This window comes from Taeniopygia guttata, chromosome 2, assembly GCF_048771995.1.
Source record: "Taeniopygia guttata chromosome 2, bTaeGut7.mat, whole genome shotgun sequence".
In the NCBI taxonomy this organism is placed as follows: Eukaryota; Metazoa; Chordata; class Aves; order Passeriformes; family Estrildidae; genus Taeniopygia; species Taeniopygia guttata.
The window spans coordinates 10,737,510-10,755,359 of NC_133026.1; the positions used below are offsets into that span (position 1 = coordinate 10,737,510).

Sequence of the window (17,850 nt, forward strand, 5' to 3'; positions counted from 1 at the left end):
TAAGCTCAGAAAAAAACCCTGTATCCTTTTACTAAAAATTCAAAAATATTTAAAAAGTAATTTGGCTGAATGCTATTCCTTCCAAAAGTCTGTCCTCAGTATAGTTTTCATTTTTGTACATATACAGATTCCTTCTGATCTCATAACAACAAAACCTTTTTTATACACATGTATTTACATATTGAAATACTTCTATTACTGTGAGTTCTTGTAGTTGCTAATAAAAAGTGGTTCTGTTTCTTCAAATATAAAAGCCCAATAAAAAAGCTGAAAATACCCAGCAATCTTTTTCTGCCCTAAACAGATTTGTTCTTCTTCGCCTTTCCATTACTTCACATCACTCAGACCTTCTCTCAAATGCATTGCTATTATTTCAGATTTGGACTCCATACTTCAGAAAGCTTACAGAGTGTACAACTACAGCACCACTCTATTACTTAAAAAGATATTGAAAATATGTAAGAGTGTAAGACAAGACAGACCCTTAAATTCTATTTCAAATGTTCTTTCAGATGAAAACTTAACCCGCTGCTATTTTTCCACTGGTTGTGCACCTTATGGCAATTAATATTCCACTAACTCTGATCATAAAAGATTGCTGAATTGACAAAAAAAGTACATCCCCTCTTCAACAAGTCTGTTTTGAAATTGTAAAGTAAGATCAGAGGAAAACTACCCTCCCCCCACTCCTTATCCAACCCAGGAAGACTCCAAGTGCCTGCAGCTACACTGTTCCTAAGGATAGGAAGTCTGATGCATCATTGCTGCCATCTGCTGCATTTTTTTTAATTCTCCCCTGGGACAAAGTTATTCAACATGCTTGGATCCAGACTGAAAACTATGCCAAGTCACTCCTCTCTTTAGCATTCCCTGGAACCGAGAACAGGGAAAGGGGGAGGGAGTTACTTTTAATAGTTTTTTTGAAGAAATGCCATGAGCAAACAATTTAACTGTTTTTAATGTCAGCTTAAAGTCACAGTAATACCTAAAAAAATCAAAACTATTCAGAAAACTCCCTTATCAGATAAACAAATAGCAAGATTTTTCCCTTTGTGATTTAACCATTTCTAACTCGTGCTTTCTAGAGAGGAGCTAAGTGTCTTTAAGAGACAGACCAGGGCAAAGTCCACTTTTCTAGTGCCTAACAACCACTTCTCCTATCAACTAATGGGAAGAAAAGGGGTGAAGCAGTTCAGGCAAGCAGAAACTTATTCCAGTTTTCCCATACCCTTCTCATGTGTACATTTTGTACTTGTTCCCTCGTTTTTATCTTAGGGTTCCAGGGATAATTTCTATTTTAAAGCAGCTACAGTGTACATTCATTAAGTCAAATTTCTCAATACTATTTAGTGTGGGATTACAACTTTAAAAAAAAAAAAAAAAGGCAACATGAATTTAAGCAGAAAATGCCACTCCTGTTATGCTACAGCACTCAAGACACCTTCTGGTTAAGCTTAACACTGCCACCAGCTTGAAAAGCACTTAACAGAGTTCATGCTCTGCTACTTCAGAGCCCAACTCATCTGGGGAGTAAACTTTGTTATTTTGTTTTTGTTTTTTTCCCTTTATTCATGCATATTTTAGCTCTGGTATATTTCTCATCTATTCAAAGCCTAAACAGGTTTTCTGACTGCATGAAACAAAAATGCACTGAAGCAGCACTTTCATAACCTGAACAATTACTTTTTTTAATAGGTATTTAGTCTTATGTCCTGCACACACCTACACAGAAGGCAAGAAGTCAACATGCTTATTAACTAGAGTATACTTCCCCATCTTTCATTTCTCCACGTACCTATTCTTTGCCATGTAGCAAGGGCTTATCCCAGAAATATTTTTATGATATATCCCAGATATATTTTTAAATTTAAAAACATAATCTAGATTTAAAGTTACAATAACACAACTCAAAAATCAGTCCAATCTAATTTCCTTTATTCTTTCTCTGTAATAAAGTCATGCAAATATAACAAGTTCTGAAGAAACAGATGTGTGTGCACTCCCAGGCCACACCTGATGCCATGCCCATCATCAGTCAAGGGAACAGAGAAGAGCAGCGTCACAATGGATGTTGAAGGACACTACTGCAGGCTTCTGAAACAGCTGATCAAATTGCCTAACTTTCCCTCCAACCGATCACGGTTAATGGACTGCTAAGAGTTTAAGTACATATTCTACACACTGAAATAATCAAACATGAGCATTAGAGGTCATCTACATGTATTAAACTATTCTTATAGCCTATTCACTTTTCTTATGGCCTAAATCTAGAATACCACAACAGAAAAAGCAAACCCCAACCAGTATTGATTCATCATGATGCTAATACTGTAGTATCCAGTTTAAAGTCTAAATCTCCAATTTCTTGTTTAAAGCCAGTTGTGATCTCTTAAATTATTAAATACCACTTTATACAATCTGCTGCTTAACATTAAACTGGCACATACTGCATGTAATACTGTGTATTGTCCAGTGATCTGAGGATTATATGGTATACTGAATTTTCACCGAGCACATGGTCCTGTATTTAACTAGCAAACCTGATTTCCTCAGTTCCTCTTCATTCTGAGGCTTATTCTTGAATGGGTTGCAGAAGGATTTTTGAACAACATAATCCAGCAGCAGTAAGCCTGAGACATACTTTTATAGTACTTCCTAAGGAAAACATTTTTGGGAAGTAAAATTAAGTGCCATCTTTCAGGAAGTTCTAGTTATTTTTCCCCTGGTTTGAACAACAGCATGATTGAACTTGTATTTACAGTACCTATAAGGCTTGACAAAAATCAGTGTACCACACAGATTTGAATTCCCATTACCAGAAACCCATGGCAGCACCTGGTAATTATCAGCTAGGGAATGAATGGGTAATTCTAATATTGCAATCAGATGGTAAGTTTAAATGGCACCACTGTAATATCCTGCACTGGAACACCCATTTGCAGAACTTGTTGTTGCTTGTTGTCGCACAAGAATCCCTTCTAAAGATATTTTCAAATTTCCAGATCAGGTCTTCAATTTGGAAAGTGCCGAGAGGCCACACATTCAAATGTGAGCATGGCAGAGGAAGAGTTTAGGTTCAACAAGCAAGGAAAAAGACTGTGCATACCTTTAGCACTAAAAGTCAGTTAAATCTTATCTGGCAGAGACAGGACATACAAACTACCTCCACCATGGGATTTGCACCTTGGCCTCTTCCCTCAGAATAACCTAATTTCTAGCAGCAAAGAGTTACTATTGAAAAGGAAGCACAGAAGTGAGTTAAAATGGAGTGAGCTGCTTCTTAAACGCTGACTCTCCTCGGTCCAGCCTAACAAGGGCTTTCTCAGAAAGAGTAATTGTCAATCAGGATACAAATGGTCTATTGGCAGATGTCACCTGAAGTGACAAAGCCCACCTCTAGGTTAAAGAAGCTGAAAAAAATAGCACATTTAACTCCCAAAGCTAAGAAAACCATGGAAGTTAAGAATATGCTAGTATCCTCTAAGCTATGTACCTCCAATGTGTTAAGTGTACCTCCAATGTGTTAAGTCTAAGCTACTATTGACAAGAAATCCATGAAGATCTCAAGATGCCTATTTCCTTCAAACAACTTGTGTGCAAAATTCTGCTGTTAAATACCACTAGAATCAGCCAAACTGATTGGTTGTGTTGGAATTGAACCATACTAGACTTGTGATTGATCTACATTATGCTTTAAATAGCATTGTTTCATAGCTACTTCAATGCAGAAGAAAAGACTGTCTCACTCACTGAGGTTAGACTTTGAAACATGATAGTGAACAAGTGATCTGTGTATCTTTAAGCAGCAACCCTGAAAAGTGATTTTTGAAGGATTCCATCCAAACATCAAAAACCTCATTTTAATTTAGTCACTATTGATTACCTATTCAACATTACAGTAGAATGTCTTCAGTTTTGTTCTTGCCAAACAAGAGAATGACTAAGTTCATAATTAGAACAATTAAGTTATTGTTCAAAGAGAAAACAAAAAAAATACTTCATATAACCACTTCTGATGAAGAACTAGCCTAATACCTATTTTTACAGGCTCTACAGAAGTGCATCAAGATTCCCCATTGAAATAACTTTCTTCCTGAACAAAAGCATTTAGACAAGGTGTATCAAGATATCCCAGTGGAACAGCACAGCCAAAACAGCTGGGAATGCAATTCAGCACATTTCTTGTAAGTCTATTAAAAACAGACTCCTAGAAAGTTCACTAGGGGCCATGGCAGTATGGCCCCATATCACATGCACATTGAAATAATGACCAGCACAAACATGCACCTACGTCTTTTTGCAGTCTAGCCCTCTGATCTCAAAATAATTAAGACACAAGAAACAGCAGGTGGTTTTCACCTGACTTGAAGCATGTACTTGCTAAAGGCAATAGAGTTGTGATTCCAGAAGTTTTTTCTCCTTCCTATCACATTTATGAAAAGATGGATGTATCTTAATGATTTCAGTTTGCTAATTCTTTCCTGCACTCTGTGAAGTTTTTCTCCAATTATAATCTTGTTCACAGAACTTGCAAGTGAAGTCCTGAAGCACTGGTATTACAGAAGGGACCATTTTGAAAACACCACTGTTATCAGAATATATTGGTAATTATGCTCATATCACACTGACCTTCTGATGTTGTGCACAAGAGTGTCGTATTGGTATAACTTAAAGCCTAATAAGGTATAGGTCTCATCTTTTTCAGATAAAATATTCAGCCCAAGTAAAGCTTTAATCACAATAGAACAAATTATTTTAAATGTACCATTATAGCACTATGAGTACATTCCAAGATACCTAAATTGACATCAGCTTTCTCTTCTCATGAAAAGAACAGTAATGTCTCCTGAAATACAAATAAATGATTATGCTCTTTTTCTCCAAATAAGTAGGGAAGAACAGGAATTAAGATTTAAATACAATTTTTTTAAAACAAAAATTCTAGTATGTCAAATTAAAATAACTAGCACCCATACGAAGACTAGTGAATTGTCTTTAATGCTAATGCACCTGTTGAAATGCACAGACAGCTTCAAGCTCTTGAAGCAAATCTGCAAGCCACTCTTACTCAAGTTTACACACTGGTTTATTGGCACTAATGCCCTGGGTGGGGGAAATAAAACAAACAAAAAACCCAGCAAATCTCAAAAGTTCAACTTCCAAAAGTATGGCAGAAAACCATGTTGAATTTTTTCCTCTACTGTTAAATAAGTAAAAATTCACATCTAAGAAATGTAAAACAGAGAAGACAACTCAGAATGAAAAAAAGGGGGAAGAGAAACAAACAAAAAGTGCACCAGCTTTCTCAGAAATGAAAAGCATGAGTTTTTCAGAATGCTCCTTAGTGCTTGTTCCAAACTAAGCTGGAAGTAGGAAGTATCTGCTGCATAGCACATCACAAGTGAAACTCCTGGCAGAACATAAATGAAACCGAACCCTTCAAGATGTCCCAAGAGGAAACATACACAATGTATGTTTTCCTCCCAATATACAGTTAACAAAGACAAAAATTTGAACATATCTGAATAAAAATCAGGTCTTCAATCTTCCTGAAGACATATGTAACATTTACAACACATATGCACACAGTGCACAATCTAGTGCATGATTTGCCAAAAGCATACCATACAGCCACTTACTGGATCTTGCACAGCAGCACAGCAACAGCAGCACATGCCACTTGGCACAACTGACTGAGCAAAATTCCTGTTACAGACTGCGAATTCCTGCTTGTATGGGTTCGTGCTTTTTTCAATTGCACATCCATACAAAGTGCATTCCCTGCACTTTCCTCACATGGCAAGGTGTGAGCAAGAACCTAATTCAAGATTAATGATACAATTCCTGCAGAGCCTAAAACCCCCGTACCTTAAATGACTGCAAACTGTCATACCTTGCAGTTTATGTAAACCCCCACAAAGGGCTGAAGCCAAGCTGAGTTGAGGCTTCTAGTCAGTACAGAGAATTAACCACCTCCAACAGCTCTGCTCTGGCTGTTTAATGTTTCAATGCTGTCAGCCAACTGCCTTCTAAAATGTCCTGACCTACAATTTTGATTAAGACACAGTGAAAAGACAATGCTTCCTTCAACACACCAGCGGAACATGCAATTATAATACTTACTAGATGAGAACCGTCCTTAACTTCTTGTACTTGCTGCACCTGCGGTTCAGCCACAACTTTAGTGTCCTGATCAGAAGTCATGAGCTGTCTGCTTTTTGGCTGCTCAGAGAGAACTTTACTGGTCACCTTTGTAAGCTGCAGAAATAAGAAGACAAAAGATTCTGTAAGTGGTTGTTGAAATTCCTGAGAATCCGCAGCCACTCCAGACACGCCACCCTGACTCAGAGCAAAGGTCCAAAGAACTTCCACACAATACGGTCGGGATTATGCGTCCAGAGAAAACATAAAATGAGGATAAAGCCACCTTGCAAATACACTCAGCTCCCAGTCACTGGCTACCTTGGATTACTGATGAACACTTGCCACAGCACTGGGCAGGGAAATTCCACTGAGAAAGTGTCTCTTGATTCTCACCTTACTTATTCAGACATCATTTCAAACCATGACTTCTTCATACCACTCCACTCATTAAGAAACATTTAGTCACAAACTAACCCTTCTTCTATAACTACTCTGATGGTCACTTTATCTTTGCAAAATTTAAGAAGCATGTTACAACAGTTCTGCTAGACTAGTAATGCTCAACCAGTTCTTCTGCTCTATAATCCCAAAATCTTATTTTATTTGATTAAACAAGTAAAAAACTCAGAGTTGAAAGTCTGACAGTGGCATTGCTTTGAAATTTGATGCTATTATTTAGTACTGATATTTTTAAAAGTCTTCAAAAAACAATACAAGCTAATTTAAAGTATGAAGTCTCAAAGTAAATATTGACGTGTGAAAATGAGGCTTGTTAATTTTTTCTTTTCTAAAACAATGTAAAATGTCTTTTTAGTTTTTTATTCATAGGAAATTGCAGTACTGCATCTGTAACAATGCATGAGAGAGATTTATTGCTTTCAAGTTGGTGACAATAAACATGCAATCTCCTTAAAATGACAATATAAAGATTTGCAGCACATGTAAGTTAATGGTACTGTTCCAATCTTTAGGAACATAAGCTCCTTTTAGGCCACCTTGACTCCTAGACTAGAGTTAAGAAGACTTTCAGTCAAGGGCATTACAACCTTCCATGAATCTCCTTTACACTGTATTTTGAAGTGGACAAAAGCAAATGTCAAATACAACTGACTGAATATATTCTGAAATTTTCAAAGAAAATTATTATGTTCAGCTATGAACTGATTCAAACACTTGTATTAGAGGATTATGGAAAAGGTATTTTGTACATACAACTGAGGAAACAAATATACTGACATCCCCAAGAAGATGAACATTTCAGCTTACATGAACAGTTGCTTACCAGCTCATATTATTGAAAAGCATGTTTTCAAAGAAACACAAGTACTGTGTCACTGTTATATTCTCAAAAGTTTTTTTTCTTAACACTATGTCTCTCACCTTGGAATAGAAACACATTAAGGAAAAAATGGTACAGACAAAAAACCACAGTAAAATGGAACTAGAAGATTACACTATCTGTCACACAGTGTTACACACAAATATACTCACAGGTTATGTAACAAAGTCTGCAATTCATTCAGGATGTTTATATTTTATAAAATATCAAAAAAACATCCTCAGGATGAAATAAATTTTTCAAAAGCCATATTAAATAGCCAGATTCTGTGTTGCTCAAAGCCATGAATGGGAAGAAGCAGACTAACACTGTGTGAAGTGTCTAAGCATCTTGGAGAACACTTCTGTTCATGTTTTTTAAAGAAATTGTGTTTAGTCTTTCCAAATTTTGGATTAATTTTTCTTTCCAAAATGAGCCTAAGACTCCTCACTCATTTCATGTTCACTGTATGTAACATCCACTGCTATTCATACTACCTTTGGGCATAGCTTTAGTCCAGATTCATAAACTAAAGACTACTTTACAGAAAGACAAGCATGTTTCAGTCAGCAATGGTGGTATCTACTCAGCATTTTGATCCCCAAATCCATGCTAAGGTACTTCTTTGCATCCTTCTGTCACCTACTTATCTAACATATTCCCATCCCCTTCTAGTATCAGCCTGTCCAGAGCCATGCTTCAATCATGTCCATCCTCTGGTACATGTGTAACAGTGTTAACACCAGAACTTTGGAAGTCTATGGATAAAGGAAGGGAAACAGCTGCAATCATATGAATCTGTCAAAGAAAAAGTAAAGTTCCACTACATATATGTCCTTTAAAGCATTTGCTGACTGGCCATCAAGCACAAAATACCCAGCTAAATCATTAATTGCAGCCGAGGATAGACAGGTTTTCAGCTAACCTGACAGCACATAACTGCTGTGTGCACATTGCAACTTCAAATTCCTTGGGTAAGCCACCAGCAATTAGAGCAGCATATCACTCTACTGCTTTTCAGAAGTCCCTTAGATGAGATTATGCAAGATGCTTATCACAGGCCAAGTCTAGACTGAAGCCATAGGTAACTTCGCTTACACTACTCAGACTAATAATCATATTCTCATTAGATACAAGGATTTGTTGTGATACACACCATACTAATACCACTCATACACACACCACCACTAATACCACTTGTAAACAAATTATTTTTAGTAATTACAACGTCAAACCCATATATTTAAGATGAATTTTGATCACTAAGTATCAAAATGGCACTCCAAACAACAGCAATAAAGTAATTTGTTTGAAGAGGATAAAACCTGCTTTCCAAATCCCATGATTTCAACAACGATCAGCCTCTGCCTTTCTGCAAATGGGCAAGCCATACAGAAAGATCCCAAACACAGAAGGAGGGAGCTTCTGTTGCAATTTTTCTTCACTAAATACATCCCACTGCTACAAGTCTGCAGGATGTCAAGCGTTCAGCTGCAAAATCCCCATGGTTGTGAGACACTTCAAAACAACTTCACATGCAGGGCTGTTCTGGAAAGTTAATGCCACCTTTTCTACTGCAGAGCTGCCACTTATTGGACTCCTAGAGAACAAAACCTACATGACAGCAGACTCCCATGACTATCACGTCAGAGAGTACAAGGGCTGTAGAAAAAGGCAGTGATACTTCAGGAAAGAGAAACCAAATAAAAATCATAGAATGTTTAAAAGCTCTCCATATGATTTATTTTAGCATGTTTTTCATTAGTATTGATATATCTCTTCATATAAAAGCTTATTTATACAAACCACAATCAATAGCTGGTAATTCTAGAAACCACAGGTACAGATTCACTGTTTGAGAGAGTTTATCAGCTGAATTAGTGACAAGTTAAATGGAGCATTTTAATGCACCAATAAAAATCATCATCCAACTGAAGAGTTAACTTGTCCATGACTTTAAAATATATGGCTTACCAGTCAGCAGTTCAATGTATCTTTGCATAAATAGATGTTGCAGCAATAAACAGGAGACATTTAAGAGAAAAATGCAAGTTGGCAAACCCTTTTGGGATAGAGGTAGCACTACCTACAGCAGAACATTGAGCTATCACAATCAAATGACAATTTTTTTCATCACAGAATCACAGACCAGTCTTTTAGTTGAAAGGGGCCTTTTGAAGGTCATTTAGTCCAACTCTTCTGCAAGAAACAGGGACATCTTCAACTAGATCAGATTGCTCAGAGTCCTGTCCAACCTGACCTTGAATGCTTCCAGGGATGGTGCATCCACCACCTCTCTGGGCAACCTGTGCCAATGCTTCACTGATTTAGAAGCACCCAATAATTTCAATTCTGCAAATGCATATAGTAAACCATTCTGGCTTGCCATTTGGCCATCATAGAACAGTAAGTCAATTCCTGCAACTTGAGAGTAACTCTGTTCTTGACTCTACTACAGACATTCAAGTACTTATTTTGACAACTATCTATCCCAAGAGAAACTGCCTAGATTTTAGTGAGACTTACCAAAAGTAGTCCAAACTTGGTTTGTAAATAGGTAAGAGAGAAGTTTAGAAGACAGGAAAAACATTTTTCTTTAGAAATGGCAGAATATTCAACCATGTTTGTTTTCCCCAAAACTTTAGGTACACTTCTCCATCTGCAAAACTAGTAATTGCAACAGTAAGGGCAAGAGTGCCTTATTACTCGTTTTCTCATTAGTCACCCTTCACTTGTACAGATCTGTCCCTGTGGACACCTGGCGAGTGGCTAACCTGAGGAGTTACAAGAATATTTTCAGGAGGTACTGAGATCATCTGGTCAAGCAACATGGGTATTTCAGCCTACTGGTTTCAGTCTGCAATGCCCACAACCACCTTCACAAACAGAAAGATATGGGGTTTGTTTGGGGGGGGGGGGGGGGAAATAGGTTGATTTTTAAATCTTTTTGGTTGTTTGTTTGAGGTTTTTGTGAGGTTTTTTGGGCAGTTGTAATATTTTGGGTTTTTTTACAGTTGACAGCACGGCTCTTCACTATTAAGTACTTTCAAAGCCATCTAGTTTTAAGAATTCCATCATTTCAGAAGGTACCAGATACAAACCAGCAACGGCACACAGAATGACTACACAGATGAAGTGCACACAACCACATGATCACTCTCGCCTGGGTGCCAAGCCAAGCAGAGCTGGGACTGCTCTCATCCAAAAGCCACACGTGTGTGTTAGCGTGGTGCCAACATCTGACTAACCTTTACACTGCATTTTAGTGCAGGTTAAGGTATCCCAGTACAGGCAGAGTTAATGTGCAACTGTCTGGAGGTATTTATAAACACGCTGCATCCACATGCACCACAACCTTGCAAATAGTTTGGAAAAGACATCTATCTCATTGATTGTTACAGAGCAAACAAAACCCCTACTGCTCTTGCTGACCTCCCTAAAAGCCTCCCTGGAGTGTAGCCCCCAATCCTCCTGCTTTTATTATAGACATCTCTAATTTTTCTCATTCATATTCAAAGTGTGCTTTTCTGCAGTCTGTTTCACAGTCTAGAGTTACTACAGTCTGAGTAGCAGCATGCATTCTCTCAATCAAATCAGTCACATAGATCTGTTATTTAAAAACATGCAAAACCCCAAACAATGCTCTAGGGCTGAGATCTTGCCTGCCAACTTTGAGCCCAGAGTAATCAGCCCTTAAAAAGAGATTTACAAATGCAAGTGCTGACAACTAACTTTCACCCTGCAAACAGCAACAGCATAAAACAAAAAAAGCTCACTAGAATAAAAGAACTTTTCACTGCTCTTCCAGCAAGTACAAACAAAAATATGTTTGAGTTTGGCTTTGTGCATAAGTCTTCCTAGCAAACATTTTAGAAACTTTAAACATAGATTAAGTCTTCACAAGGCTAATACAGAAACACACTTCAGTAACATGAGAAAGCTTAAAATGTTTTCCAAACAGAGGTGCATTGCTTAACCTGAGACTCATAACAAACTTCCAGCTGCAAGCCAGAATTCCTCTTTCTACTGTGAGAGAGAACACACTTTCTCACCATCCACCACACACTTGTGTACCCATGAGGATCATGACAGCAGAGGTAATCAGAGCTACCACTGACCTCAGCTCTGAAAAGTTTTACCACCTGCTGAAGACATCACATAGACATTTATGAGAAATAAGAGATGCCTTTCCCAAAAATATGCTACAATTTTAATACATTATCTCCTCTTTAAATGTAGTTTAAATTTTCTTTATTAGTTTCACCATCTTTGTGAATAGCCAAAGCACATGTAATACATCAACAAGTTAATCATGTTTTCCGTTCCACTAAAAGTGCCAACTCAGATACAGGATGTATCTGAGTTTAGCTTATATAGCATCATCAAGAAAAACTGGAAAAACCCTAATCCCAAAAGGCTGAGTTTCCCTCTTAGTGTCATAAACACTGATACAAACTTTCAAGTTTCATCTGGTGGTTGTTTGAGGATACTTTCAAAAAAACATCTCGGCTGTTAGAACTGACCCATCATCCTGCTGCATGGAGCACATGCTACCATTCTGTAGAGAAATAACATCATCCAAGCTGTATTACGCTCACAGAGAAAACTTGTGACAGAACACAGGAGTTTCCATCTTTCCCTTCAAAGTAGGAAATCAGCTTCTTTACAGAGCAGATGTGACAAGCAATCTAGCTTTCAAAGGATGGCATTATTTAAAATAAAATATACTCTGAAGAAGTTCCATTACTACAGCAGATAATACAGCTGTGAATAAGAAATCTAGCAGCACCAAAAGTGTATCTGTTTGTGGCCATGTCTGCTATCATCACTATGCCTACATCGGTTGTAAAATCTCTATTACACAACAGCAATTCAAAAGCTGACACGATATAAATATTTAGTCACAGCATGTCCCTACAGAAGTCTTGAATGCACTACTACTAAAAATCATCACAAGGTCCTCAATTTGTTTAACTGCTGATTAGCTAAATGGTTGGGGGAAAAGTTGAAAATTCACCTCTGGAGCTTAGTGTTTAGACCCAGTGATTCATTCAAGTCTGTCGGATGAAGGTTTCAAAACGTACAAGCAGCCAGTGCATGTGCCAGCATGGTGGCTGGAAAGTTAGATTTTAAAAAACCTGAGAAAAGTAACCATTGGATTTGTTTCAGTTTTCCTTCCTGCCAAGAAATTACTTATGCCCCAGCACTCTCCAGAATAATGCAACTTCTGGGTTCCTGAAGAGGAACATGGACCTAAGCACTGGGGGCAAACCTGCAACAGAATACTTGGAAAACTCAAGGCACATCAAAATGTACAAGGCAACTAGGTGTTAGCAAGAAATACAGCGTCAGAAGAACAATTAAACCTTAATGCTGTACCTTTTTTAACATCCTTCAACAGAAAACACAAATAATTTAGAGCTGCTGCTGCATCTACTTCACAAGTTTGGTTTCTTTAAGATCCCTTCTATTGTTATTGAGAGCCTCCAAAATTGTTCTGCAATTCTATTACTTATCCTTTAAAATGCAGTCTCTCCTTTAAGAAAGGCGAAATAGCAAATCTTGCTGTTTAAAAGGAATGCTGCATTTCTTAATTTAAAGATCTATGAAACATTTCTGTGCGAGGCTTCCCAAGCAATTCACAACTCTCATAATTTACTCAACATTCTCACTCACACAGAAACCTATGTGATGAAGAGCACATCAGAACTGATCACTCTGCAAGTCTGGAAATCCAGATCATTACAGTAATTAGCTGTCCGAAAGATGCCAAGCAGCAAGTTATTAAACAAAGGTGATAAAATACCAAAGAAACCTGATACTGGCAAATGATAATGACTGTACAGAGGCACATGAAAAACTTTTTCAGTGAAGAGCAAGAAAAATGGGAAGATGGTAAAGTTACAGTCTTACTCAGCATCTCAAACAAGAAGATGATGTCAACAGTGCACAGAAAATAACAGGATGACTTCCACCAAAAAAAATTATGATTTATAATTTTTTTATATCTAGCCTTTTATGCACTGTATTTTAAATGTATGTGTGTAACAAAAATGAAATAATTTCACTACTCAATGGTCTCTCACAGAATTTCTGCAGCCCTCCTGCACACCAGGAATCCTTCACATGAAGTTACTATCTGACGTACACTCAAACATCACTCCAGATATGGACCAAGAAGCCTGTGGCTCACATCATCCTCAGTAATACAATAAACCAGATGTCTAATGGTATATAACCTAACAAAAATCTTACCACTTAAGAACACTAGGAGTGCCTACCAAGCAAGAATAAGGCACTAGGAAGAAATGCTTATGCCTTATAAGAGTGTCATGTGCCCTGAAGACAAGAGTGATTGTGTCATGAGCAGTTTTCAGTTTGCTTATGCCTTGTGCTCAGTTTTCAAGTCTGAAGCAGCAGACTGTAGGCTGAAGCACATTACATTAAGAAACTCAACTCATTAATTAACAGGAGTTGCTTCATGTTGCACATCCATCACAAAGCCACAAGCTTGTTTTCCTCTCTGTAAGTGGACTAACAGCACACACCCTGCAGGTTATTCATAAAGATATATACTTAATTTCTATTATAACTATCATGTCAGATAAGATATTTATCAGATGATGATTTCAAAAGTACCGCACTTAATTAAAATTCATCTCTTGACTCTCTGATTTGTGCATTTTCCAAGAAATCCCTCAAATGGCAGAGTTAAATTGTTAGCAGGTCAACCAAATCATGACAATTCTGAAAAGAAAAGTGGAATGCTAACTTAATATAAATTAATGATTGTAATTCTCCACAACCCGTTCTCTCTTGGAAAGCTGAATGTAGAATTACACATTCTACATTCACTACCAAGGCCTACAAAGACCAGAAAACATCTCACATTGAATGAAAAAGGTCTTTTAACTTTCTCAGGAAAGAGATCAGGAATTTGTTACTCAAGTAGATTAGATAAGTACCTTATCTAATGTAGAATGATTTTTCACTAAAATACTCCATCATTTGCCCGCCATTATACTTGTAAGCATTTGACTTCCTGCCTACCTCCCAGCTCTGGCACAACTTTTTACTTTTCCAGGACAGAAAACATCACCAGCACGAACAAAATTTGAATAAATTTGAACACCCCCTTCTCCAGCAAAACAGAGAACTACACTGTAGTTGCCTGCACATGCACTTTACTTCTGTGGCCACCAAAACAGCAGCAGAGGAGAGAGGACTCAAGCTGAATGCCTGGTGGCATTAATCCTGTCCTGCTCTAGGAAACCAGAGGAGCAGAGTGCTGCAAAGCCATTACTTCAGTTCTGAGTGGGACTCAACAGTTCAGATCCACATCACTCTGCTGCTGCTGTTACAAAGCATCATCAATTAAAAAAAAAAAAAAAACAAAAACCCAAAACAACCCAAAACCAAAAAAGGAAAGTAAAGGCTACAGTAGCATATCTGCAGACCCTTCACAACAGAAACCCCAGCACACTGAACTGCCTGTACTGAATTAAAGAGTGAAAACGACAGGCTGGTGCAAGCCACTGCCTCTCCTGCACTGAAATAATCAGAAAACTAATTAAGCCTAAATACAGGGCAAACAATGCTTTATAGTAGCTACTGAATGACAAGCTTGGAGTTGGACCCCACACTCTGAACAGCACTTCATATCTGCATCTGCTTCCAAACTACATTTGGAATACATTTGTTAAATAAGCCTAACCAGAAAAGCAGACTAATTCTTCATATAATCTTCTAAAACCAGCCAGCCTAAATAATGACTAAGTATATAAACCCCCTTATATTTAAGCCTAACATGAGTTAAGAGGAACTGCAGGATGCGATGGAAGCACCTTCCTTTGGCAAGATTTTTTCTTGCATTAATATATTTTAATAACTGATTAGGTTCTCATCAGAGCATAGTCATCATATATTATACTAATGCACTATTCACATTGATTTCTTGTAATATTCCCATCCACCTACAAGGTAACAGCCTATGCTTGCAGTGTCCAGTGCAGTAGGATTCTGATCTGCAAACATAAGTCACAGCTGAGGAAATACAAAAGAAGTCTTGGTATTTTTACTAATATGCATAAAATGCTTCCTTCCTACACAAAGATTAATTCTAGATGTTTCAGGGTGGTCTTTGATAGGCTAATTGGATTTTCTCTGAAAGTCAAAGCTTTTCAATAACTTCAGAGGTCTTTATGCCAACAAATTAGATGGGAGATTGTTCCAAGCTTTTAATGTAATACCAATATTTAATATCAAATACTGCTCACTGATCCAGAAATTGTCATTTCATGCAAATGTTAAATGATGGGGGGAAAAAATTATGGAAACCATCATAAAAGTATGTTTCTAAATTTTAGCATCAAATACAAAACCTCACCTAAATCGACTATCATCCATGTTGCTTGTTTTCACTAATGTGATATGAGTCAAAAACTGCACAACACTTCTGTACACACAGAAAGAAGAAGACCAATTGATTAGAAACAGTAAATTGAATGGGTGAGAAAATTCAAGTTTGCTTTGGAGTAGACAGGGCACTGTTAGCACTAAAGACTGGGTTTCACAAAATATTGCTCATTCTTTTACTCTTTTTAAATAGTCAGAGAAAACTACATGGTAGCTTAAACTTATGAACTCTTAAAATAAATAGGCCTGTATTGCTCTTTCCCAAGAAAGAGAATGAAGCCAACCAAGACTTCATGAAGAGATTAACATGGCTATCAGAAAAGACATCCATAATCTATTTCATTCAAACTATTATTTATTCTGACAGACATCTCCAGCAGGTAAGTTTACTCTGGCACTCTGGACACCAAGTCTGTCTCATCCTACCATACCTTCTCTGAATTTATGCACATACAAGGAATTATTATGCAAAGATAGTATCTTGCATAATAATGTATTTTCTTTGTTTCCCTTCCTTCCCCACATAACTGGTCTGCTCTCACTTAACCAGTGAGGTGGTTTGTTTGCTTTTCCCCAAAGTAGCTATTGAAGGGAAGTATAAGATTAATTTTCCCATTTCTGTGCTGAAGGAAGCAACAATTAAGCATGCTTCACTTCAGAGCAGTGAAGTTTATGGAGACTGTTGCACTTTCACTGTGAGAGACAGTTTCAATCTAAGACAAACTGATTCCTGATTTGGAGTGAAAACTAGAAAGATACTGAACTTTGCTGGTCAACACACTCACCAGTACCTCAGCATGTCAGGCTCACTGTAAGTAGACCTGTCACTTCATAAATTCTGTCTGTTTAACAAAACAACCGCCAGTTCTACAGTATTTTACTAGTTGTTTCAAGTTTTAAAGCTAAGAGGCAGCAAGTGATGTCTATTTGCCGTTTCCCAGTTCTTCAAAGAAACATTAAATCTTCAAATGCTGTAACACATGACGAGGTTCCAGGAGGTTTAGCACTTGCTTAGAGGGAACAAGTTAAATGTTGTGCATGAAGAGCGTGAGTTTGGCAATGCTGGGAACAACGAACTTCCTTGTTTCAATTACTGAATGTTCCTCCTCACGATTTACCAATACCAGCTCGAAGTTTTCCGCATTCTTCACTACACTGCTAACCAGAGAGTGGCTGAAGCACTCACAGCCCGCCTGTGACTCCAGGCAGGACACTTGGCAAAGGAGAAGGAAACAACTAACCCAGCTCTGCTGGGCAGGATTTTATGAACATCATCTTCCTCAGAAAAATTCCGAAGTTGGCAGAAGCAGATGAAGTATTTTATGATGAAAGACTAAAAAATCCACTTGAAGCTATAGGGTTAATATTCAGTGCAGTTCCAAGGGTGAGGTTAGAAGTCTGACCTTCTTTAACAGATCTTAATAGTCTTATCTCAGAATATTGCTATTACTTGGATTCCATGTTTCAAGTCTGCAATCAGTATTGCACTTAAGCAAGAGGAGGTTAAAAGCTGCACTTGGAATTTCCAGGACCATTAATATTTTTAGTACTTTGAATTATTATTTAAGACACGTCCAAGGCTTCAGAGCCAATTTACCAAGTTCTTTATCATGGCATTCTGGGACCATACAATAAACTCCTAATTCAGGGAAGCAGAAATCTAACACCACAGATCTCAAATTCAAATGCACACAGAACTAGAATTCTGAAAAAGATTTGATGCAAACAAATGGGACAACCATTACAATCCTCCTGGAATATATCTTCCCTCAAAACATGCCTGAGAAAACAAAGAGAGAAAAAGATCTATACCTACATGAAGTCCAAGTGAGAGGTATATATAACCAAATATGATGTTGATAACACCACTGACACGCAAAAAGGTACAGTGACAATTTTTGTCCCAACACAAATGTATACAGCAATCCTTGACAATGCAAAGACTATTTCAACAAACAGTCATTCTGCAAAAC

General features: G+C 37.5%; 1 protein-coding gene across 2 annotated transcripts in view; it reads right to left on the reverse strand.

The window, feature by feature from the left end:
- Positions 1-17,850, reverse strand: part of LARP4B (La ribonucleoprotein 4B) — a 55,840-nt gene that overhangs the window by 31,174 nt on the left and 6,816 nt on the right. For both annotated transcript variants that reach the window (XM_072925330.1, XM_072925329.1), the window contains exon 2: positions 6,124-6,258. In XM_072925330.1, coding sequence (XP_072781431.1) covers positions 6,124-6,204 — 81 coding nt within the window. In that variant the 5' untranslated portion in view covers positions 6,205-6,258. The remainder of the gene's footprint in view (positions 1-6,123; positions 6,259-17,850) is intronic.